This window comes from Chiloscyllium plagiosum, unplaced genomic scaffold, assembly GCF_037043375.1.
Source record: "Chiloscyllium plagiosum isolate Xiang-an unplaced genomic scaffold, Cpla_swu_hap1 HiC_scaffold_20, whole genome shotgun sequence".
Taxonomy (NCBI): domain Eukaryota; kingdom Metazoa; phylum Chordata; class Chondrichthyes; order Orectolobiformes; family Hemiscylliidae; genus Chiloscyllium; species Chiloscyllium plagiosum.
The window spans coordinates 40,320,609-40,346,810 of record NW_028270158.1 but is presented as its reverse complement, the minus strand read 5'-3'; the positions used below and the strand labels follow the sequence as shown (position 1 = coordinate 40,346,810).

General features: G+C 41.5%; 1 protein-coding gene across 6 annotated transcripts in view; it reads left to right on the top strand.

Moving 5' to 3' along the window:
* The window catches only part of LOC122560664 (ankyrin repeat and fibronectin type-III domain-containing protein 1-like), a 931,085-nt gene that overhangs the window by 29,331 nt on the left and 875,552 nt on the right, over positions 1-26,202 (top strand). For 3 of the 6 annotated variants that reach the window (XM_087997831.1, XM_087997829.1, XM_087997834.1), the window contains exon 2: positions 21,585-21,656. In XM_087997831.1, the coding sequence (XP_087853957.1) occupies positions 21,640-21,656 (17 nt within the window). In that variant the 5' untranslated portion in view covers positions 21,585-21,639. The other 3 variants (XM_087997832.1, XM_087997833.1, XM_087997830.1) reach the window with 3 other exon arrangements.

Sequence of the window (26,202 nt, the reverse complement as noted above, 5' to 3'; positions counted from 1 at the left end):
ACAAAATTGGCTGAGAGGCAGAAAGTAGAGGGTGATACAGAGGGATGGTTCTATGAATGGAAGTCTGCTTCTCATAGGATTTTGCAAGATTAAGTATTGGGACCTTTGTTGTTTGTGTTACATGTTAATTATTTGGTCTTAAATGTAGGGGTGTATGATTAAAAAGTTTGTAAATGACACAAACTTGTCCGGGTGGTAAAGAATGAGGATGACAGCTGTAAAGTGTAGGAGAATACCAGTGAACTGGTCAGCTGAGAAGAGCAATAGCAAATGGAATTCAACCAGAAAAGTGAGGTAATGCACTTGGGGAGAGTTAACAATATGAATGTAGGACCCTGGAAAGCCCTGAAGATTAGGAGAGAACTTGGTGAGCATATCCACAGATTCTTGAAGGTAGCAGGGCAGGTAGAGAAGTTGGTTAGAGACATGTGGGATGCTTGCCGTTATTAGTTGAGACACAGAATCCCTGAGGATCAAGGAGGTTATGCTGAAAGTGTGTAAAATGCAGGTTTGACCACAAATGGAATGCTCCCATGTAGTTTTGGTCACCATATTATAGGAATAAAGAGTTCTGATGAACAGTCGCCAGTCTTGAAATGTTGACTCTGCTTTCTTCCCACAGATGCTGCCAGACCTGCTGAATTTTGCCAGTAATTTCCATTTTTATTTTAGATTTCCAGTCTCCACAATTCTTTGATTTATTTAAGATCTTGATAGTCTTGAAAGGGTTAAAATGGAGAGGATGTTTCCTCTTCTGGGAAACTCGGACATTTGAGGTCATTGCTTACAAATCAGAGACTGTTCATATCTCTGGGGGTCATGCTTCTTTCTGAAAAGGAGATGGAAGAAGAGTCCTTGAATATTTTTATAGTAGATAGATTCGTGTTAAGCATGGTGAAAGATTAACAGGAATGTGAATTTGAGATAATGATCTTATTGAATGGTGGAGCAGACTCAAGGGCCTGAATAGCCTATTCTTGCTCCTAATTTAAATGTAAAACAGGGCTGATACTGCAGTGCTACTGAGAGAGTGCTGCATTCAATGACGTGCAATCTTCAAGGATTAAATCAGTACCTTGATTGTCCTTTTTTTAATATATAGGGTGGCATGGTGCTCAGTGGTTAGCACTGCTGCCTCAAAGCGCCAGGGACCCAGGTTTGAATCCACCCTTTGGTGACTGTCTGTCCTGTCTGTGTGGAGTTTGCACATTCTCCCTGTGTCTGCATGTGTTTGCTCCGGGTGCTCCGGTTTCCTCCCACAGTCCAAAGATGGCGATGCTAAATTGCCCATAGTGTCCATGGTTGTGCAGACTCGGTGGATTAGCTGTGGAAAATGCAGGGTTACAGGGATAGGTGGTGGGATGCTCTTCGGAGGGTTGGTGTAGACTCAATGGGCCATATAGCCTGTTTCCACAATGCAGGGATTCTCTGAACCTCAAGCCTGCTCTGCCAGTCAATATGATCATGGCTGATCCTCTATCTCAATATCATATTCCCCTTTAAAATTGGAAAAAATCTCTCTTCTGAATATTTTCAGCATTTGGCACCCACATCTTCTGTGGTACAGAATTCCACATGTTCTCTATCCTTTGAGTGAAAAGTATTTTTCCTTTTCTCAGTCCTAAATCTTGTATCCTTGTATTCTGAGACTGTGTTCTTTGGTTCTGGACTTCCCAGTTGGGGGAAATTCCTCCCTGCATCTAACCTCTCCAGTTCTGTCAGTATTTTAAATGCTTCAATCATTTCTTTCTATACAATAGTGATTATACAGGCCCAGTCATCCATTCCCTCCTCATTGGATAGTCCTGTATCCCCAGTTTCAGCTTAGTGTACCTTCGCTGCACTCTCCATATGGCAAGTCTACGTAGAGCAATCAAAACTGCATGTAATATTCCAGGTGTGATCTCCATGTGTGAAAACTGCAGTAAGGCCTTGTTTAACTGAACTTAAATCTTCTTTTAATGAAAGCCAATGCTGTCTGTTCTGCTATAACCTGTGTTTCTTTAATGCAAATTAATTATAACACGATTGAAGAATTTAGACCATTATTTGTAGAACACAAACTTTCCTTACCTGTATTGGCTATAATGCAATTCCAGTCTCATTGGTTTAAATGGTGCTGCTATTACATCATTTTCTTATAACACGGGATTGTGCAGGAATAGAACTATTGCATTACAACAGAACAGACTGTATATCATTTGCTTTCCTACATTTATGTGATGTTAGCAATGCTGGCTGAATTAGGATTTATTATCCATCCCTACTTGCCCTTTGAAGAGGATAGTGAGCTGCCTTCTTGAACTGCTGCAGTCCAGTTGGTGTAGCTACGCCCATAATGCCATTAGGAAGGGAGTTCCTGACCAAGCAAAACTGAAGGAATGACACTATATTTCCAAGTCTGGATGTTGAGTGGTTTTGAGGAGAACTTGCAGATGTTGATGTGTATCCCATTAAGGGCAGCATGGTAGCTCAGTGGTTAGCAGTGCTGCTTCTCAGCGCCAGAGACCTTGGTTCGATTCCCACCTTGGGTGACTGTCTGTGTGGAGTTTGCACATTCTCCCCGTATCTGCATGGATTTCCTCCCACAATCCAAAGATGTGCAGGCCAGGTGAATTAGCCATGCTAAATTGCCCATAGTGTTAGGTGCATTAGTCAGGGGTAAAATGTCGGGGAATGGGTCTGGGTGGACTTGTTGGGCAGAAGGGCTTGTTTTCATTCTGTAGGGAATCTAATCTAATCTCATGTATCTGCTGCCCTTGTACTTCAAGTGGACATGGGTTTGAAAGAAAGGTTGGTGAATTTCTGTAGTACATCTTATAGTTTGGACACACTGATGCTACTGAACATTGGTGGTAGAGGGTCTGAATGTTTGTAGATGTGGTGCCAATCAAGCAGGCTGCTTGGTCCTGGATGGTATCAAGCTTCTTGAATGTTGCACTGCTCCAAAGATTCTCTGGCCATCCAAAATGTGGTAATGGAAAAGCACAGCCGGTGAGGCAGCATCCGAGGAACAGGAGAGTTGACATTTTGAGCAAAAACTTTTCCTCCGGAGTGTGGAGGTAGCCCAAGGGGGCTGAGAATAAATGGGAGGGAGAGGGGGAGGGCTGTAGGGAAGGTAGCTGGGAATGTGATAAATAGATGGAAGTGGGAAGTGATGGTGATAGGTCAGAGTGGCGAATGAAGCGGACAAGTAGGACAGTTCAAAAGGGTCGTGCCGAGTTGGAGGGTTGAATCTATATTAAGCATGGGGGAGGGGAGAGGAGGAAACTGGTGAAACCAACATTGATCCCATGTGGTTGGAGAGTCCCAAGGTGGGATCAATGTTGATTTCACCAGTTTCCTCATCTCTCCTCCCCATCTTATCCCAGATCCAACCCTCCAACTCAGCACCCCCCTCTTGAGCTGTCCATCTTCTTTCCCATCTATCCGTTCCCCCCTCTGCTTTGACCTATCACCATCACCCCCCCCCACCTTCAACTACCTATTGCATTCCCAGCTACCTTCCTCCCAGCCCCAACCCCCTCTTATTTATCTCTCAGCCCCCTTGTGTCTCACCCACATTCCTGATGAACAGCTTATGCTCAAAATGTCAACTTGCCTGCTCCCCGGATGCTGCTTGACTGGCTATACTTTTCCAGCACCACACTTTTCGACACTGATCTCCAACATCTGCAGTCCTCACTTTCTCCATCAGGCTATCTAGGCCATTATAATGAAGTAACACAGACTGGAGTTGTATGTAAGTGTTATGCAGATTAGCAATGCTCCAATGGAACTGACTAGAAAATTGAATTTTATGATGGGCAATTCTTGCATGTCTAGAATCCTCCAAAAGAGTACATTAATGTCAGACCCTACCCCATGACCCAATCAGTTTCCTTTCCTTGGCCACACCACCCCCCCCACCAGCTAGAGCCCCTTCGCTGGACCCAACATCACCCTACCTTGCCAGAATTACTCCCTCCACCTCTACCCTCCTCTCAGGATGTACCAGCACTCCCTCCTGAATCCTGATCTGCCATTATCCCTCATGACCAAACTTGAAAATCACCCTAGCTGAACCAACAGTCCATCTTGCCCACCTGACCCACTCCACATGCAACCATCCCTTGAGTTTGACAATTTGGATCTGAACACCTTTCCCTTCCACATGCTGGACCTAACACTACCCCTCTGTCTTCAACCCTGCCTTGCCGGACCGACCCTAAGCATTCGTTCACTCATCTAGCACCTGGCATAGTACTGCCCTTACCCAGTTGGTACCATACTTACTGGCACAACACTTTCTTTACCTCTCTTGCACCCTAACCCCACACTGAGGTTAAGCATGACTTTTCACAGGAACTGCCAAAATAGCTGGCAGTGCTGCCAGAATTTAAATCACAAAAATTGTCGTCGATGTGAATACTGAGTCACAAATAAGTAGAATGGATGGCTTTGAGGTATGTAGAGAAGAGGTGTTGGAAATCCTGGAAAAGGTGAAAATAGATAAGTCCCCTGGGCCTGATGGCATTTATCCTAGGATTCTCTGGGAAGCAAGGGAGGAGATTGCAGAGCCATTGGCCTTGATTTTTATGTCCTCTTTGTCTACAGGAGTAGTGCCAGAAGACTGGAGGATAGCAAATGTGGTTCCCTTGTTCAAAAAGGGGAGTAGGGATAACCCTAGTAACTATAGGCCGGTGAGTCTCACTTCTGTTGTGGGCAAAGTCTTAGAGAGAATTGTAAGGGATAGGATTTATGCACATCTGGATAGGAATAATGTGATCAAGGATAGTCAGCATGGTTTTGTGAAGGGCAGGTCGTGCCTCACAAACTTTATTGAATTCTTTGAAAAGGTGATGAAGGAGGTTGATGAGGGGAAAGCGGTAGATGTGGTATATATGGATTTTAGTAAGGCGTTTGATAAGGTTCCCCATGGTAGGCTACTGCAGAAAATACGGAGATATGGCATTGAGGGTGAGTTGGAGGTTTGGATTAGGAATTGGCTGGATGGAAGAAGACAGAGGGTAGTAGTTGATGGCAAAGTTTCTTCATGGAGTGCCGTCACTAGCGGTGTTCCGCAAGGATCTGTTTTGGGACCATTGCTGTTTGTCATTTTTATAAATGACCTGGAAGAGGGGTTAGAAGGTTGGGTGAGCAAGTTTGCGGATGATACGAAAGTCGGAGGAGTTGTTGACAGTGAGGAAGGATGTGGCAGGTTACAGCAGGATATAGAGAAGCTGCAGAGCTGGGCAGAAAGGTGGCAAATGGAATTCAATGTAGCTAAGTGTGAGGTGATTCACTTTGGGAAGAATAACAAAAAGATGGGGTACTGGGCTAATGGTCGGATACTTGGTAGTGTGGATGAGCAGAGGGATCTTGGTGTCCATGTACACAGATCTCTGAAAGTTGCCACCCAGGTAAATAGTGCGGTGAGGAAGGCATATGGCGTACTGGCTTTTATTGGTAGAGGAATTGAGTTCCGGAGTCCTGAGGTCATGATGCAGTTGTATAAGACTCTGGTGCGGCCGCATCTGGAATATTGTGTGCAGTTTTGGTCGCCATACTATAGGAAGGATGTGGAGGCACTGGAACGGGTGCAGAGGAGGTTTACCAGGATGTTGCCTGGTATGGAAGGAAGATCGTATGAGGAAAGACTGAGACACTTGGGGCTGTTTTCATTAGAGAAAAGAAGGTTTAGGGGTGACTTGATTGAGGTGTACAAGATGATTAGGGGGTTAGATAGGGTTGACAGTGTGAACCTTTACCCGCGTATGGAGTCGGGTATTACAAGGGGGCATAGCTTTAAATTTAGGGGGGGTAGATATAGGACTGAAGTTAGGGGTAGGTTCTTCACTCAGCGAGTCGTAAGTTCATGGAATGCCCTGCCAGTAGCAGTGGTGGACTCTCCCTCTTTATGGGCATTTAAGCGGGCATTGGATAGGTATATGGAGGATAGTGGGTTAGTATAGGTTAGGTGGGCTTGGATCGGCGCAACATCGAGGGCCAAAGGGCCTGTACTGCGCTGTATTCTTCTATGTTCTATGTTCTAAAACATGGCACATTGCAGTTAAAAAAAAAGCATGGTTTCCATGTGGGTTCTCATTACTGTTGGATTTGTGGATTCCTGGATAGGTTTGTAGCAGGAAGCCTTTGAACAAGAATCTCCATTGCAGAAAACATCTAAAGACAAATGGATAAATTCAAATCCAAACAGGGTGGGAACTTTTGGGCCGATTTTCGCATTCGAAGTTGAAATGTTGCATTCTCTGAGCAACATTTACGAGTGTCAACTTGGATCATAGGCTCAACTCAATGGAGTCGGAATTGAAATTTCAATGTTCTGATTTAGGCAACTGTGCAATACACTCCTGATGAAGAGCTTATACTAAAATGTCGACTCTCCTGCTCCTCAGATGCTGCCTGACTGGCTGTGCTTTTCCAGTGCCACATTTTTTGACTCTGCAACTTCAGACTCGACTGTCAATACCCTACTAATTAAAGTTGTGAAAAGCAAACTGACAATTAATTGCAGCTCTGAGGAAGAGTCACTGGGCCCGAAACTCTGATTTCTCTCTACAAATACTGCCAGACCTGCTGAGTTTTTCAAGCAATTTCTGTTTTAGTAACAATTAATTGAATCTATGTAGCTAATTATATTTAAGTGAAACACTGGCATAGACTGTGACATTACACCTGACCTTGGGGTGTAGATTGGTGCTCAGTGTAGATTGGTGAAACATTCCCTGTGATCCGAACAGCAAATGCTGTAAATACTTCACAGGTCAAGCAACATTTCGCTGGCAGCGATTCCTTGTTCTAAAGGGATGCTGCAGATCTCAACCCAACCACAGGAGGGCGCAGGCGGTTGCGTCGGGGGTTGGGGGTGGGGGTGGGGGTGGTGGTGGAAGAATAGCCACGTGAGAACATTAAATCGAGATCAAGTGAGGGCATATTTATAGAAAGAAACGTTCTCCAAGTTATTGACTTAAAAAATAACCTAATATTTCTCATTTTAAAAATTTTAAATATTGTATTTTTCTGTGTTTTAACATGGCATCAGAGAGTGGTAACATTAAACAACACTTCTCACTGTATTTTTAATAAGATACGTGACAATAAATACATCAATATCGATCATACCAAGAAAGATTGATTGAAGGAAAGAGATTGAGACGAGATGGAATTTGAGGGGTGTATGACCTGGAGGGAGAGAGTATGTATGGTAATGGAGGGAGAGGCAGAGTAGAGGGCCAAAAGACTCAGGGTGTGTAAGGGGATGGATGAAAAGGAAAGCTCTAAAGAGCAATGATGTTCAGGGGAGGTAGTTTGAGGGGTGAATATCTGAAGAGTCTGAGAGGGTTGTGGGGAAGTGTTTGGATTGAAGTGCAATCTTGTTTAAATGGGCTCAGTAGTCTGCTGTGGATATGTTACCTGTGATGGAGGACACTGTAGGAAGACAGCTGAAGTTGACTTAATTAAAGACCCCATTGTTAAACACAGTGCTGTGTTGCGCACACAAAACAAACAGACAGGAGGAAACTGACTCTGGAAAGGCTAAGGGAACCTGAAGGAGAAGGATTGAGGGAAGCTAGGATTGATCTCCAAAAAAGGCAGGAAGGGTTGAGATAAGAAGGTTGATTATGGGGGAAGTTATATTGAGAGAAATATGATTAGGATGGCAGGCACAATCCAGACTGACTTCACCTATTATGTTTGGAGACTGGGGAAATATTGGTGAATGGTAGGGCCAAGGGAAAAGCTACTCAGACAGACATATACATTTGAGACACATCACACACAGACCAACACTGACTTCACCCATTTGGTGAATCTGGGACTGTTGTCTTTAGAAGAGGGAGATTGAGATGTGTTGTGATCAAGTTTAAAAATCATGAGGGATCTAAATAGTGCAGATAAAAATCAGAAAGTGCAGTAGAAACTTATCAGGTTTGGCAATATCTGAAGAGAGAAACAGACATTTCCAGTCCAATTTGACTTCTTCAGATAGAGAAAAATGGAAGGCTTAAGCATCAAAGATTTAAGATGAATGGCAAAAGAGCCAAAGGTAACAGGAGGAAAATATTTCCTACACATCATATGGTAACAATATGAAGTGGACTGCCTGACAATGCAGTAGAGTAGATTCAGTTTGAGAGTTTTTAAAAGAGAATGTGATAATTGTAATATCTCTCCCTCCAAGTCATACACCCCTCAAATTCCATCTCTTCTCAATCTCTTCCCCCTCAGTTGATCTCTCCTGGTATGATCGATATTCAAAAATGCTGATTTATTAATCTATTGATTTATTTATTGTCATGTGTATCTTATTAAAATTACAGAGAGAAGTGTTGTTGGGAAAGAGTGGGGAATGGGACCTCCTGAGCCACTGTTGCAGAGAACCACTATAGATATGAAGGGCTGAATTGCCTTGTTCTGTTCTGTAACCATTCTGAGAGCCTATAATTCTACAATATATTGAGATTTTAAAAATTAATGCCCAGTTAGTTGGCTGTGTAACGCAGCCACAATATCTAAACTGGTACATGTACTCTGCTGAATAGAGATTGTGTGCCACTCCTGTTTCCTAAAAGCTTTTTGACAAGAATATGATTTGAATTACTTTCAATTTTTAAGAGTTATATTCAGTCTTCAATTAATTCATTTTATCTTGCAATGTGAAATGGATAGGCATCCTTTGACAATGAGAAGAACATTTTCTACTCAATTTGATCGATCAGGTTAATTGAAGTAAACTCGTCTGTAATTCTGCATAGATCTCTTATTACCATATTTCACCAGGAAATGCAAGGCATTAATATTAATGGACTTTGACACAATCAATTGTGTAGTTTTGAGTCTTTAGAAAATTGCAGGTATGCCAAGTATACTGTTGCCAAGGATAGCCAACTCCCATTCCTAGACGTGATGGTACAGAGAACACCGAACGGAGAATTCACTACAAGGGTATACAGGAAAGCCACACACACAGACCAAGTCCTCAACTATGAAAGTAACCACCCCAACACACACAAACGAAGCTGCATCAGGACACTATTCAAAAGGGCCACAACACACTGCAGTACACCAGAACTGCAAAAAGAAGAAGAGGAACACCTATACAAGGTATTCGCCAAAAATGGATACCCGCGCAACTTCATCAACAGATGCCTAAGAGAAAGACCACGGAACGAGGACATACCACAACCAAAAGGACTAGCCACACTACCATACATCAGGAGCATCTCGGAACTGACAGCCGACTACTGCAACCCCTAGGACTCATAACGGCACACAAACCAACAGCCACGCTCAGACAACAACTCACCAGAACAAAGGACCCGATACCCAACATGAGCAAAACTAATGTAGTGTACAAAATACCATGCAAGGACTGCACAAAACACTATATAGGACAAACAGGAAGACAGCTAACAATCCGCATACATGAACATCAACTAGCCACGAAACGCCTCAACCAGCTATCCTTAGTAGCCACACACGCAGACAACAAGCAACATGAATTCGACTGGGACAACACTACTATCATAGGGCAAGCCAGACAGAGAACAGCCAGGGAATTCCTAGAGGCATGGCATTCATCCACAAACTCCATCAACAAACAACTACTACAGCGGACAGCTGAAACTGACAACCGGAAGCGGCAGGGACAGACCACTATAAACACCGGAGGAAACATCAAAGAAGCGCTTCGCAGGAGGCTCCCAAGCACTGATGATGTCGCCTAGCCAGGGGACGAAACGTTTGCAACAAAAACTTCCAGCTCGGCGAACAGAACAACAGCAACGAGCACCCGAGCTACAAATCTTCGCACATACTGTTTCTAATTACAACAGAGTAAGATCAATGAATTAATGCAGACAAAAATACTTCTGTAATATTTGCTATGCAGTCATTTCTGCTGTAATCAAGAGCACCCAGGGATGCTGTGGCCAAGTTTATTCAGTTAGAATGCACCAAAAATTAATTCTGAATCTTTTTGGTGTATATAGTTTCTTGGGTAATTATTTTCACCCAGAGTGTTGAGAGAGCTCTGTTTGGAAATACAAATATTGTCTTAAGAGGTGAATTTGTGTTTTGGCATGTGGTTCTATTCTGACATCATACCAGGGTTAAAGATTGGAGATATGGGAAAATATGTTGACTCCCTTTCTCCAATCTGTGATTCCTGTAAGTGTTGCTTCTCAGATTGAGAGTGTTAGATTTTTAAAAAATTAAGCGTCTATTGATAACCATGAAATCATTGTCGGTTATCAAAAAAACCCATCTGGTTCAATTCCAGAAAGGACACTACAGTCCTTACCTGGTCTGGCTCACACATGACTCCAAATCCACAATAAGGTGGTTAACTCTTAACTGTCCACTGAAATGGCCTAGCAAGCCACTTGGTTATAACAATCACTAGAAAGTCTCAAAAGATAAAACCAGACAGATCATCTGGCATTGATCTAGATACTGGAAAGGACAAAAGTAAAAGAGCCCTGTCCATCCTATGAAATCCCCCCTTACTAACAACTGGGGACGAGTACCAAAATTGGGAGAGCTAGCTCACAAGCTTGACAAGCAACAGCCTGACATAGTACTGAGGTGGCATGGTGGCTCAGTGGTTAGCACTGCTGCCTCCCAGCACCAGGGTCCCAGGTTTGATTCCAGCCCCTGCCGACTGTCTGTGTGATGTTTGCACATTCTCCCCGTGTCTGCGTGGGTTTACTCTGTGTACTCTGGTTTCCTCCCACAGTCCAAAGATGTGCAGGTCAGGTGAATTGGCCATGCTAAATTGCCCATAGCATTAGGTGCATTAGTCAGAGGAAAATGGGTCTGGGTGGGTTGCTCTTCGGAATGTCTGTGTGGACTGATTGGGCCGAAGGGTCTGTTTCCACACTGTAGGGAATCTAATCTAATTCTTATGGAATCGTGCCTAATGTCCCAGAAGTCACCATCCCTGCTTATGTCCTGTCCCACTGGCAGGACAAGACCAGCAGGGGTGGTGGTGCAGTAATATACAGTCGGGAGGAACTCTGGACAGCATAAAGTCTTATTGAACCAGATTAAGCATGGGCAAAGAAACCTCCTGCTGATTATCATGAACCATCCTCCCTCAGCTGATGAATCAGGGCTCTTCTATGTTGAACAACACTTGGAGGAGGCATTGAGGATAGCATGGATGCAGATAGTATTGCTAAGCGAGACCACGGCCCTGAATTTGCATTGAAAATATCTTCTATTGTTGTGTGACATTATCAGTGTGCTAAATGAGACATTTCAAACAGATCTAGCATCTCAAAACTGGGCATCCATGAAGCACCGTGGGCCATCAGCATCAGCAACACAGCTTGCGATCCTGTGGCCCAGCATACCATACCCCCAAATCATGAGATCAGCCATCGTCTAATGGACAGTGCAGAAGAGTGTGTCAGGAACAGCATCAGGCATACCTAAAATGAGATGTTAACGTGAATAAGATGCAAAACAGCATAAAATGCAAGTGATAGATAGGGCTAAGTGATTTCACAACCAGTAGATAAGATCTAAATTCTGCAGTCCTGTCACAACCAGTCATGAATATTGGTGCACAATTGAACAACTTACTGAGGAAGCAGCTCCACAAATATCCCCATCCTCAATGTTGGATGAGCTCAACACATCAGTGCAAAAGATAAGGCTGAAGCATTCACAACAATCTTCAGGTAAAAGTGCCAAGTGATAATCCATCTTGGCATCCTCTAAAGATTTTCAGAAACACAAATGCTAGCTTTCAGTCAATTCGATTCACTCCACATAATATCAAGATACAATAAGAGTCATTGAACACTGCAAAGGCTATGTACCCTGGCAACATTCTTGCTATAACACTGAAGACCAATGCTCCAGAACTTGCTGCACCCCTAGTTAAGTTGCTCCAGTACAGCTACAATGCTGGCATCTACCTGACCATGTAGAAAATTGCCCAGGTATGTCCTACACATAAAAGGGGGACAAATGCAACCTGGCCAACTACCACCTATCAGTTAATTAAGTGATGAAACATATCATCAACAGTACCTGCTCAGCAATAATCTGCTCAGTTTGGGTTCTGCCAAACAGCTACTAACCTCATTTCAAGCTTGGTTCAAACATGGACAAAAGAACTACATTCCTGAGGTTGGGTAAGAATGACTGCCCTTGACACCAAGGTGGCATTTGACTGAGTATGGAATCAAGGAGCCCTAACAAATCTAGTATTGATGGTGGGGAAACTCTCCTCTGATTGGAATCATATCTGGCACATAGGAAGATGGTTGTTGTTGGTCTATCATCTCAGTTCCAGGACATGTTTGCAAGATTTCCTTAGGATAGTGTCCTCAAGGAAACCATCTACAGCTGTTCACCTGGTATGGAGGGGGGAGGGTAGGTCAGAGGACCTCCTCGTGCATCTGCTCCTGGGCCTGGCCAAACTGGTCATAAACAGGTCAGGCAGCGGGCCATGGTGGGGGTCATTAGGGCTGATTGCCTGCCCCTCTTCTGCAGGTATTTTAGAGCCCGGACGTCCCTGGAGAAGGAGCACGGGGTGTCTACCAACACCCTCGTGATTTTCAGGGAGAGGTGGGCATCGCAGGGAATGGAGTGTTTTATTTCCCCCTCCAACTGTATTTTAATTTAATTCCTGCCTTACTTTCACTTGTTGATCATGCAGCATTGCCCTCTCTCGAGAAGGGCACTGCTTGTCACTGGCCACGCGGGTGTTTCTTCCTGGTGGTGGAATATAAATAAAGATTTACACACTTCTGGTTTTTCAATGTGTCTGATACCTGCACACACACGACATGGGTGCTGGGGAAAAATAAGAACTCCTGCTGTTAGGTGGTGGTGTGGGGGAAAATTTTTAAAAAGTAAAAGAAGAAAAAATTAAACAGGAGTTCACACGGAAAAAATAAACAGGAGTGTCAGACATATTAAAAAAAGTGTCAGAAGTTCTGTTGGTCTGAGAACTGCCTCTGAAGGAGCTGGATCAGTGGTGAAGGACTCTCCATTTTGGAGGGGGACTGACCTACGAACTGCCTGGACCACACAGTCAGTGTATTCATTACTGCTATTGAGCTTCGTACTAAGGAGGAGAGGTTTCTTTTTTGTCTCTCCCTCTTCTTTAAGGTAAACTTTGTTTTGGATTTTTTTTGTTTTTCTTTATTGTTTATTGTGATTTTGTTTCTAAGAACAGGAACGTTTATTTTGTCTGTTCTGTGTACTGCTTTTCCTGTTGGTTATAGGGGGACTTGGGATGTTTGTTTTCGAGACCCCATTTCTTTGTAGTTTTTTTGACTATCGACTGTTAGTGTGTCATGTGTATTGTCAATTTATATAATGTTGAATTAAAAATAAAAAAAAGAAATGTTCCTGCCCTTCACCTTTTTGTTCACAAAGGCATTGCCCAATGGGGCGCTGCCTGTTACTGATTTCTTGCCCACAGGTGTGTTTTTCTGGTGTAGAGTATTAATAAAGTTATTTAGTCAGCTGGTATTTTTGTGTCTCTCACCTCTACGCATACATAGGTGCTGGGGAAAATAAGCACTACTGCTATATGGCAGTAATATTGGGGTATTTTCAAGAAAAAAACAAGAGTATCAGACTGTTCATTTTGAGAGCTGGCTCTGAGGGAGTTGGATCAATGTCAAGGACTCTCAGCATGTAAATAAAGGGTGAGTTGGTGATGGGATACCTGATACTCCTACCTCTGTGGAGTTATTTCTGGAATAACTTTTAATCAGTTCAGAAATAAATTTCTTGCAGTAGTTTTTTTTCATTAAAATATAAAAGAGCTATGAATGAAATTTAAGTGGGGGAAGTTATGCTGTCACTCCAATCTGAAATGGAATTTGGCCTTCCTTGAAGATTTATTGTCCAATTTAACACGTGTTTTATCAATGAGTGTGAACTGGCATGGAGCATTAATGTATTAATGTATATGATGTAAAGCACTGGTAATACTCTATAACTACTGACTGAAGTAATGACAGAGGCATTTCCAAGCTGGATGAAAAGAGATCACTTTCTCAGTGTGAGGAGCTTACTTGACACTGGAACTAAATTGAGGAGCTGGTAATGAATGTTATAGTGGGGGAATTTGATTTAAGAAAAAACAGTTTTGTAATCATATGTTCTACCCAAATACCCCAGCTCAATATAATGGAATTTTGAAATATTCTGGTACTTAAATTAACTTTTCCAGAACTAGATTTTCGATGGGTTAACGAATAAGCTGTGTGGACTTGGCTTGCTGTTGACTTTTCCTGTCCTATGCCGGGTGAGCAAAATTTATATTCTGATTGTTATTTTTCAGTATATTGCTGAGGATAAGTAACCCAGCATTTATAGCTATCAGTTGTGTGTAAAAGGTTTAAACGGGGGTGTTAAAAATGGCAGAACATTAAATCAACCATTTTAAAATTGTTAAGGAACTGAGAAAAAATACAGTAAGTTAAACTAAATTGAAAATTACTAAAGATTAATCTCAAGGAACAATATAAGGTGAATGCATTGGAAGAAATATTAAATTAAATAAAAAAACTTTTTCTTTAGATGTGTATTCATAGTGAAAAAGTGTCAGTGTAGTCATAACTGTTTATTTCCAACTAACTTATTTGGAATTTCCATTTTAATACCCACTTCAATATAGATTAGTTTTCTCTGTACACCCTATTGTGAAAATTATGTTTACCAACAGTTTAACTTATTATAATTCACAAGTATAAGGAAGTATGGTGTGGTGAAATCTACTGTAAGAATATTTTCTGATTTTAAGCAGTCATTCCACCTATACTTTGTTCTTTAGTCAAGTGAGATGAGAAAAAGCAAAAATGAGGGAAAAATCTCTTATATTATAGTCATATGCTAATCAAATAAGCTTGGAGAAGATAAAATTTCTTTTGATTGGGGAAAGTAAGATTTAACTAAAATACTGTCTGGAATTTGAGTAGTTCTCTTTCACTCATATTTAACAGATTACGAGGCGAGGTGAGCTTTTCTGTATGTTTCGTCTAATATGCAGAAGGGTTCCCTGCCATGTTGTAACAACCTTTACAATTGATTATGAGTTTTTGGAAATTGTCTGTCCTTTTTTCAATGCTAGAGAGAGAAATTGGTACAAGAAGGTGGGGTGTTGTTGATGGAAAATACCATCTGTTATGATGTTCAGGCACAAAGATTCAGTTTCTATCATTGAATACTGCATGTCATTCAATTCCTCATGCATATTATAAAATGCCTCATGCATATTATAAAATGGCAGAGCAAGAATTCCTGAGCAAGATGGATTGTTTCTGTTTTAGATTTCATGGAGGAAGTGGACTTTTCAGAGACTATGAAAAGAGGTAGCATATTAGATACAAGGAATGATGTGATTCTCATTTGCATAATCAGTGGCTTTAGAAATCATGGACTGGATATAATGATTTATTCAGTTAGTGTCGGAGCTTTTTTAAAAGTGATGAACACTCTTGCTCACACCTACAACAAAGCCCACTGGATCAAATGCTAATTAGGCACTTAAGTAGCGACTGACAAGCTTCTTGTAATATCAGGTCCCTTGTTTGTTAAGTACCACACTGCCTGAAGTTGCTGGCTGATTTTCTCGATGCAAGTCAGTTGCCACTGAAACCACCTGTACGTAAACTGAAAACGAGGAAATCACGGCCACAGATAGCTGGTTGACCTATTCTTAAATGTCAGACCCTTCATCAGATTTCTAACTTTCATGTTAGCTTTCTTTATTTTATAAGTGTAATTAATGTGATGACAAAAATAAGATGTGGCTGTCTGGATGCTTTCCTTTTTCAAGTTTCAAGCTCTGTTGGTCCTCTTAAGGACCAAATATTCTTATCTAAGAAGGAAGACTATTATTGCCAAAGAAGAAGTGCAACAAAGGTTCACCAGACTTCTTCCTGGGATGCAGGACTGTCCTCTGAAGAGAGTTTGGGGAAATTGGGTCTCTATCCTCTAGAGTTTGAAAGAATGAGAGATGAACTAATTGAAAGCTACAAAATACTTAAAGGAATAGGATAAATGCAGATAAGATGTTTCACCTGGCTCAGGAGTCCAGCTCCAGAAGACACAATTTCAAATATGGGGGAAGTCACTGAGGATAACCTATTTTTAGCCTGAGGGTTGTGAATCTTTGGAATACCCTACAGAGCTGTGGAAGAATGTATTTAACGCAGAGATTGATAGTTTTATAAATGCCAATGAAGTGAAGGGATACTGGCATAATATGGAAAAATAATTGACATGGATGATCAGCTATAATCTTATCGAATGGCAGAGAAGTCGCAATGGGCTGAATGGCCCACTGCTGTTCTTATGTTCTTTTGTGTAAAGTTATTTTGTCTTTAATAAGTAAGTGGAAAAGCTTTTCTTATTTAATTTTGATGATTGAACCACAGCCCGAAAGGAATATTTTCTCAAGATCCCACAAGAATCTGGGCATACAAATGTGCAGGTGAATCAAAATTGACCCCTGCTCTGAACATATAAAATAGGAGCAGAAATAGGCCATTTGGCCTGCAGACCTTGAGCTGACTTCATAATTCAATAAAATCATGGCTAATCTCTTTGTGTTTCTAATTCCATGTTCCCACCTACCCCGAGAACTCTCAATTCCTCTGCCTAATAAGAATCTATTCAATTAGAATTGTTTTTAAGAATTAAAATCCCTACAGTGTGGAAACAGGCTCTTCAGCCTAACAAGTCCGTACCGACCCTCCGAAAAGTATCCCATCCAAATCCATTCCCCATTACTTTATGTTTACCCCTGACTAATTCACCTAACCTACACATCCCTGAACACTATGGACAATTTAGAATGGCCAGTTCACCTAACCTGCACATCTTTGGATTGTGGAACAAAACTGGAGCACCCAGAGGAAACAAGACATGGGGAGAATGTCTGTGTGGAGTTTGCACAATCACCAGAGGCTGGAATTGAACCCGGGTCCTTGGTATTGTAAGGCAGCAGTACTAACCACTGAGCAACTGTGCTATTCCATTGTGTCTTAAAACTATTTAATGACCCCCACCTCTTTCACCACTTACTGCAGCAGAGAACTTCAAAGCTGCATAACTCTCAGAAAAAGAATACTCCTCAACTGTGCCCTGAAAGTTTGACCCATTTTATATCAGTACCCTCTAATTCTGGACTCACCCACCAGAGCAAACAGTCTTTCGTTCCACCTCATCAAGACCCTTCAATCAAGCCATCTCTGTTCTTCTAAACCCCAGTGGAAACAAGACCAACCTGTCCTCATAAGTTAACCCTTACATTCCAGATATCAGTCTTGTAAATCGCCTCTGAACTGCTTTCAATGCATTTATATCCCCCCTGAAATAAGGGGATCAAAACTGCACACAGTATTCAAGATGTGGTCTCACCAGTTGGGTTCCATCCAATTATCTAAAGTTTTTCCAAATGCATAGCTGTTATTTCATTAATGATGGACAAATGTCAAGCTGGGTGGCATATGGTTTCCTGTTTTCTGCCTCCTTCGCTTCTTGAATTTTACATTTGCTACCTTCCTGTTTAATGGAAACTTTCCTGAATCTAGAGAATTTTGGAAAATTAACACCAATGTATCTTGCAGTTCATTAGCAACCTTTTTTTAAGACCCAAGAATGAAGTCAATGGATCGGGAGACTTGTCAGCTGATAGCTCCATCCGTTTGCTTAGTACTTCCCTTATGATTGTAATTCTATTAATTTTCTCTCTCCCTTCTATCATTGGTTTACAATTATTAATGGATTTTTTAAATCCTCGTTGCAACTAGGCATGCCTTATCTCTGAGGTCATTAATTAATCCTGCCATATTACACAATACAATGTTCAATTCCAAAAGGTGCTGTTCCAAGAAACTACTTGGAAAGCATTCTCTGCCAGTTTGATTTTTCTAGTTTATATATAGATTAAGGTTACCTATGATTATTGCCATTCATTTATGATAAGCAATTTTTCTTTTTGTGTACTTTGTACCTCATTATGGTTAGTTAGGGAGTTTATGGACCACTCCCATTTGTAACTTTCCCCTCCTATTCTTCATCTTTGCTCAAACCGATTCAATGTCCTGATCTTTTGAATTAAGATTATCTTTAACTACTGCACAAATGCCATGCTTGATTAACAGTACTACTCCTCCATCTCGACCTCGCTTCCTATTTTCGTGATAGTTAGGAAAGATATTATTAAGCTGGAGAGAGTTCAGAAGGGATTTACTAGGATGTTGCCAGATATGGAAGGTTTGAGTTATAAAGGAAGGTTGGATAGGCTAGGACATTTTTCACTTAGGAGGTTGAGAAGCGACCTGATAGAAGTGTATAAAATAATGAGGGGTATAGATAGAGTTAATGGTATTTGTCTTTTCCCTAGGATGGGGGATTTCAAAACTAGGGGGCACATTTTTAAGGTGAGAGAGCAGGGATTTAAAAAAGACAAAAGAGGCAAATTGTTAACCCAGACGGTGGTTTGCGTGTGGAATGAGCTTCCTGAGGAAGCTATGGATGTTAGTACAATTCCAACATTTAAAAGACATTTGGATACATACATGAACAGGAAAGGTTTGGAGAGATACGGGCCAGGAACAGGCAAGTTGGGACTAATTCAGTTTGGGATTATGTTTGGCATGGACTAGTTGAACTGAAGGGTCTGTTTCCGTGCTGTAAGACTCTATAAGGATATGTGATAAATATATCTCAACATTTAGGATACAGTCGTTGTCGTCCTGAAGCCATGTCTTTGCAATGGCTATCGGGTTTTCTTGCTTACTTCAATGTGCACTATCAATTCACTTACTTTGTGGTGAACACTGGAAGCATTCAGATTCTTGATTTTTAGTATTGACTTTTTCATATCTTTGTAGCATCTTGTCTTGATTGCTGGTGTATTTCTTGGTTTTTCTCTTGACCTCTTCCTGACATTCACTTTCCCATTTTATTATTTACTCACTTAGGTTGTACATTTACTCTTTGATACCTTACATCTTTCTACATTTGGTTCCTTGCCCCCACTATTTAGCTTTAAACCCTCTCTGTTTATGTAATTTGCAAGTGCATTGGCAAGTACATACAAGCATGGTTCAGGTGTAAACACTTTTCCAGTCCCACTTTCTCCAGCACTGGGGCCAGTGGCCCATGAACAGACATCCACTTCTCTCTCACCAGCATTTACGCAACATATTCATCTCTCTAATTTTATGTGCACCATGACAAATTGCATGCAGATCAAGTAATAATCCTGAGATTACTAGCTTGAGAGTCTGCTTTATAATTTAGTGCCTATTTCCTGTAACTCTCTATGCAGACCCTCTTTCCTGTTTCTACCTATTAGAAAATACATGGAACATGACTAATAGGTTCCCGCCCCTCCACTTCAAGTTCTTTTCCATCCCTGAACAGATATCCCTAACCCTGGCATTGGGCAGGCAATACAGTCAACTGGTCTCTCAATCTTTGCTGCAGAGAACTGTGTCAATCCCTCTCACTATATAGTTACCTACTGCTACAGTTATGACCAACAACAATAACAAAAATCAGACATTGCTGGAAAAGCTCAGCAGGTCTGGCAGCATCTGTGAGAGAAATTAGAGTTAATGTTTCGTGCCCGATGATCCTTCCTCAGAACTACAATTATGACATTCTTTTTTGCCCCCCACTACTTACGTGGCTTCCTGCAGCAAGCTTCCATGCTCTGTTTGTTCATCTATCCTGCAGTCCCCCTCTCACCCAAACAGACTTCATGCCTATTGGACAATTGCAAAGGCTGACTTTCTTGCACTACTGCCATCTGAGACTCCTTACAGCCTCATTCACAGTCACACCCTCCTGTTATTGATTACTAACCAAATCTGAAGATCCTGTTCAAAGATTGTGACTGGTTTCTGCTACAAAGAATCCAGGTAACTTCCTCTCCTCCCTGATAAATTGCAGTGGTTATAGTTCAGAGGTCATAAACTCTCAGTTGAAACTGCTTGAATTTGAAATACTTACTGAGGACGTGTTTGCCTGGATCACAATGGTATCCAGGAGCTCCCATATGCTGCAATTTTGATGCTTCATCTGAACTGCCGTGTTTAATGATTCTTAATTATTTAAATGTAGTGTTCACTTACTTCTATTGCATTTTCTATATTTTATTTTAATGTTACCACCAATTTGTTTACTATATTAAAATGTTAAAAGCAGAAAACGTCTTAACCACTTAGTACATGCTTACTGAATAGCTAGCTTCTTTCTTTGTAGCACAGCAAGAACCAATTTCAGCTAGTTCTAATGAATGGTTTTCGGCTTTTGGAGAGATGATTTCCTGCACAATGAAGGAGATGATAAAAACAATGCCAATGAGTTTATCTTATTCTAATACACAGTGCTAGTAATTTGTATGCTAATGTGATTTGCTTAGTTTTTCATAGTACTATTGTTTTGATTGTGGCTGTGCCTCATGATCCATTTTCTCCTAGTTGACAGAATAGCATTGATAGATAGACAAGTGACCAAACGCAGGAGACATTGATGATGTTTCTCAATTTATGACTAACCTTGGTTCACCGACATCAGTGGCAACTACTATTTATGCAAAGCTGTGATTAGTCACATATGTCACTCACACAAGTGTCACTAGCTCCCCTTGGCCTGTTCCCTTTTTGCCATTATTAATAGCAATTTCCTCATGGTATCCATATTGTATGTGAACTTACTAGAGACATTGCAATTAGCTCATTTCTTTCTGCAACCATTCTCAATAGTTTGAAGCTGGCTGCAAGTACATCTGGAGGTAAGTTCCAAACTCTCTGGAGTAGTACTGAGTGCCTCCTGATGAATTTGTTTAACGCCCGTGTCAGTAAGGTCAACTGCAGTTATTAATGGTGTTGTCACTGTTTCGAGAGCTGTCCAAATGTCAACTAACTCAAATGCTATTCCTTCTTCGCCAATATACTGATTAAAAAAACAGGATAAATAATTAATATCATTGACTGCTTCTCTTACAGGGTATGCAACTTTGTATGTACCTTCCTGTAAATGTATGGCTTCAAAGTCAAAAGCTTTTCGGGGCTTAGCATATAACCCAGACCTTCAGAGCAATTTTGGGGGAAAGCTGCATTATGTGAAAATATCAAAGGCTGTTGCATTTCACCTTAAAAGAGTCATTTAAAGGGTAGGATGTCTTCCTACTGTCTTGAATAACATTCCTCCCTCAACCAACACCATATTAACAGATGTTTGTCTTATTGAATTCCAGGGGATATTCAAATCTGCATGGCTTGATGTTGCAGCAAGCTGTGGTTGCCTTTACTAACCTATTAGGTACCTTGGTTGGGCACTATTTTTATTAAAATAAATGAGGTTAATATGATTAAATGTTAATATGAATAAAAATAGAAAATGCTGGAGATACCCAGCAGGTCTGGCAGCATTGCAGAGAAATAGTGTTAACATTTAAAGTTTATGACATTTTATTTGAACTTTTGTCATAAATGTTATGCATGTATTTTGTGCAGGAAAACTAGACCTTAATTTTCTTGATTTCTTTCTACTGGTCTTCAGCGCTTGTTCAAATTCTTTTTTTATAGATGGCTTTTTGGACATTGTCTTGACGCATGCTGGATCTCAGCAAGCAGCATCAACATGGACCTCCTGAAAGGGTAGAGTACAACCAATACATTGTTTAATAAACCTATATTGTGCCAGATATCTATGGTGAAAATGTGGAGGATTGCCGTTTTTTGTTCTGCAGAAGAGGCAAACTTTTGTTTCATTTGCTAGTGTCTCCTTCTCTGTTATCTAGCTCTCTTCGAGACACTGCATGTGAAATTGTATCAATATTAATATGTGGAATTGATGGCTTTCCTCTGTACTTCACATCCCAAGAGTCATTCTTGATTTGTGATTTTCATCTGTGCTCATGCTTTTTATTATGCGAAACCTGGGAATCTGTGGCCAATTTTAATGCTGTGCTACTCAGCACAGATTGAGGATCATACCAGGAACATTTTTGATTTATATAACTTAGTACAGAGTATAAAGGATCAAGAATAAAAACAAGGAAATGATGCTACACCTCTACAGATGTTTAGTCAGATCACATTTGGAGTATTGTGTTCAGTTCTGGGCATCATATTTAAGGAAAGATGTTAAAGTCTTGGAGAGAGTGGAAAGGAGATTTAGATTAGATTAGATTACAGTGTGGAAACAGGCCCTTCGGCCCAACAAGTCCACACTGACCCGCCGAAGCGAAACCCACCCATACCCCTACATTTACCCCTTACCTAACACTACAGGCAATTTAGTATGGCCAATTCACCTGACCCTGCACATCTTTGGATGGTGGGAGGAAACCGGAGCACCCGGAGGAAACCCACGCAGTCACGGGGAGAACGTGCAAACTCCACACAGTCAGTCGCCTGAGGCGGGAATTAAACCCGGGTCTCTGACGCTGTGAGGCATCAGTGCTAACCGCTGTGCCACCGTGCCGCCCTCTAGAATTACTAGAATGAAACCAAGAAATCACCTTAGAAATAAGGAAAGATTAGAGAAATTGAGCTTTTTCTCTGAGAAGCAGAGAAGATTAAGAAGTGACTATTGTTGTGTTCAAAATTATGAACAATTTTTACAGAGTAAAGAAGGATATTCTGTTGCTACAGGTTATATGTCAGTAACTAGGGGTCACAATTTCAAGATTGTCAGCAAAAGAGTTAGGAACGAAATGGGGAGTAACTTTACTACTTAGAGTTGTTAGGAATTGGAATGCGCTGTGTAGGGGAGTGAGGGATGTGAATTCCATTGGAGCTTTCAAAAGAGAGCTGGATATATATTTGAAACTAGTGAATTTGGAGGGCTACAGAGATAGGGCTAAAGAAATGCGCTAGCTGGGTAGCTCTTTTGGGAGCTGGTACAGACACAAAGGTTGAATGGCCCCTTCTGTACTGAAAATTCAATAATTTCATGTTTCTAGTATTAGGCTCATCCCTGAGCCTTAAAATAATTTTATGTGGGTAGGATCTGTGAAGGCAATGCTGTGATCCTAATGGTGAAATTGTGCTATTGAAAGCAAAGTTAGGAGAATGCCATTGTGTAAGAAATGTTTCATGTTTTAATTAACTATGGCTTGTACACATGCTGCAATTTTTAAATCATTGCAATGTCAAAATTCTAAATTTCTCCACTTTCCAGCATTGTAAGACTACTTCCATCAAGAGGATTCAAGTGATTCATAAGAAATCCCACATGAGCAAAACAATTTGTGATGGGCCACAAATGTGGTCTGCTAGTATTGCTCAAGTTCCAAGAAGTTGTCTTAAAAATGAAACAAGCCAACAGTACATCAGTTACAAATATCTACCCTCCTTAAAAGTAGGAACATGTACATGAATTCACCTCATTGTCAACAACAATGTTTTATTTCTGTATAGAGATGTTAATATTGCAACAAGGGAAAATTAGAATATCCCCAAGATATTCTAGAAAAATAAATACTGTTGTATGCATACGATACATCTGCCACCATCAACTGAGGCTCTAATGACGTGTTTGTGGTACTAGGGTTGCTAAGTCTGGTTTCACCTGAGTGGTTGCATTATGAAATATTCTGTCTCCAACCATCCCACTCCCATATTTCATTATCCAATCAGACTAGACTTGTCCTGAGGGACAGGTTAGCTCACATTACTGGACAGCTGGTCTGCAATGCAGAGAAATGCCAGCAGTGTGGATTCAGTTCCTGCTCCAGATGAGGTCATCATAAAGGCCCATTTTCTCAACCTCATCCCTTCCTTGAGACATGGTCATGCTCAGGTTAAATGCACCATCTTGCTGTGATGAGAGAGAAGCCATGGTCCTCCAGGACTGTTGCCCCTTTCACGATAAGCTAAATGCTTTGAGGTAGAATCTATGCTTACAGTATTAACAGAGTTTGAATGCAAACAACCAGGTACAATAAAGCCACCAACCTACTGGCTGAGTCTCCTTTTAATAGATATTCTTAATCCTTTGAATAGAATTGGCTTTTGTTGTCATATATACTCTAATTAGTATAGTGAAAAGTGTAAACGTCACCTAGGTATACCTTCTTTAGTTACAAGATCTTAGACAATAGAGAAATAAAATGTCCGGCATTGCAGAAATAAAAGTTCAGAACAGTAGACCATACTGGCACCTAGCTTTGAAACTTCATTGGCTGCTGGCTCCAGACTATGCCAGGCTATGCTTGGAGGACCATGGGACTGGGAGATTGCTTCAGACCACCATTCCAGGTCGATGATGCCACGTTGGGCTGAGGCCGCCATGCTGGGAGGATGCTACAACAGGTGGGGAGGCAGGTACGTCATGCCAAGCCGTGCCAGGAGGCTGCTGTCCAGGCATGTTATGACACATCTCTGGAGCAGGTGGGACTTAAACCCGGGCCACCTGGCTCAGAGGTAGGGGCATTACCCTGCACCACAAGAATCCTTTACATACGTTTACTGTAATTACCTAATTAGTCCATAAAAGCTATTTGCCTTCTGACTTAACTCTTAGGTAGTTATCATCCTATGAAGAGAATTACATACTAACTTAAGACAAGCAAAGTCCTAGCAGTTATACTCATGTACCATATAGACAATGTACCAGACATTACCTTTACCATCTCTGGGTTTTGTCAGTCCCACGAATAGGACAGATGGACCAAAGATGGCAGTACAGTGGTACACAGTTGGGAAGAAGTTGCCCTGGGAGTCCTTAACATGGACTCTGGACCCCATGAAGTTTTCTGGCATCATATTAAACAGGGGCAAAGAAAACCTTGCTAATTACTACCTATCACGCCACTTCAGCTGATGAATCTACTTCTTCATGTTGAACACCTATTGGAGGAAGCGATTTCCTGTGGAAATGACATCACCAATCCAAAGAAACCCAAACATATAAATAGAAAGCAGGAATTTTCGCCTGAGGCCCACTGAAGATGTTACCTAGTAGAGTATCGAAACGTCTGGAAATGAACCTTCCAGCTCAGCGAGCAAACCTACACCCAAAACCTCAAGCTGAGCTACAAATCTTCTCAAAACTCACTGCTCCCAATGTTGTAAACGCAATCTGACCAGACATATAGCTTATACAGCTTCAACAGTACATTTCTGCTCTTATATTCTAGTCTTCTTGAAATGAATGCTAACAAAGTACATAACCTCACACTTTCCCACATTGTATTCCATCTGCAACTTCTTTGTCCATTTTCCTACTGCAAGCAGGCATCGGAGCCGTCCTGCTTTTGCCACGGGACTATGCCTACATCAGGAAACTATAAGAATTCATTTTGGGTTTTAAACAGCAGTCGCAGCTTTAAACCCACAGAACTCAGCAGCTGCCGGTCCGCCCACGTGACCGGGAGATAGGAGACAGAGGACAGATCAAATCCACACTAGACCAACACTACCCATGACTCATAGACCAAAACTCCGGAATTAATTAATATGGAAACCCATCTCCTAATCACATCAAGAGACTGACTGAAACACACCCAAACCCATCGATACAGAACCACCCTGACACAAAGGACAGGCATCCACCAGACAGGAACGGACAGACCAATACACACCAAGATCCCAAGGGAACAAAGGGGGGTGCTAGCCCCTGTCCTCACAGAGAGAGACAAGCAGATAATACCCGGACCCGTTTTATATAAACCAATTAGCACCCTATTGTGCGTGCCCTGCAACTCTCCTGGGACGGCAGGAAACATACTATTTGCACCTACTCCAGTGATGATGGGGAACGATCATCCCATTTATCCTCAAATTCCACACATCCTGACAACTAAAAGTAAAAAATATATAGCAGCGCGCGGGAACAGGAGAGCAGCCGAGTTTTGGACTTCGGTTGGTCTCCACCGGCGTTACTGTAGCAATAAACGTTACCGATTGTTGAACCGCACTCTGGGCTCGGACTGATATCATTTCATCCATGCTAACACTACTCTAGTGATTTAAATCAGGTGGATCCTGTTAATTACGAGATCCTTGATTTGGGTTGTTAACCTGGACCAATCAGGAAAGCCCTGGCTGACTAATATAAGCAGGAGATAAAAATAAGCACTACCGCTGTTCGGTGGTAGTGTCAGAGTAAAAATAGGCATTACCAGGAGATTTTAAAAAAACAGGAGATTTGGAGTCTCCTCAGTTTAGAGCAAAAAAAAAGCAGGTGATAGAAATA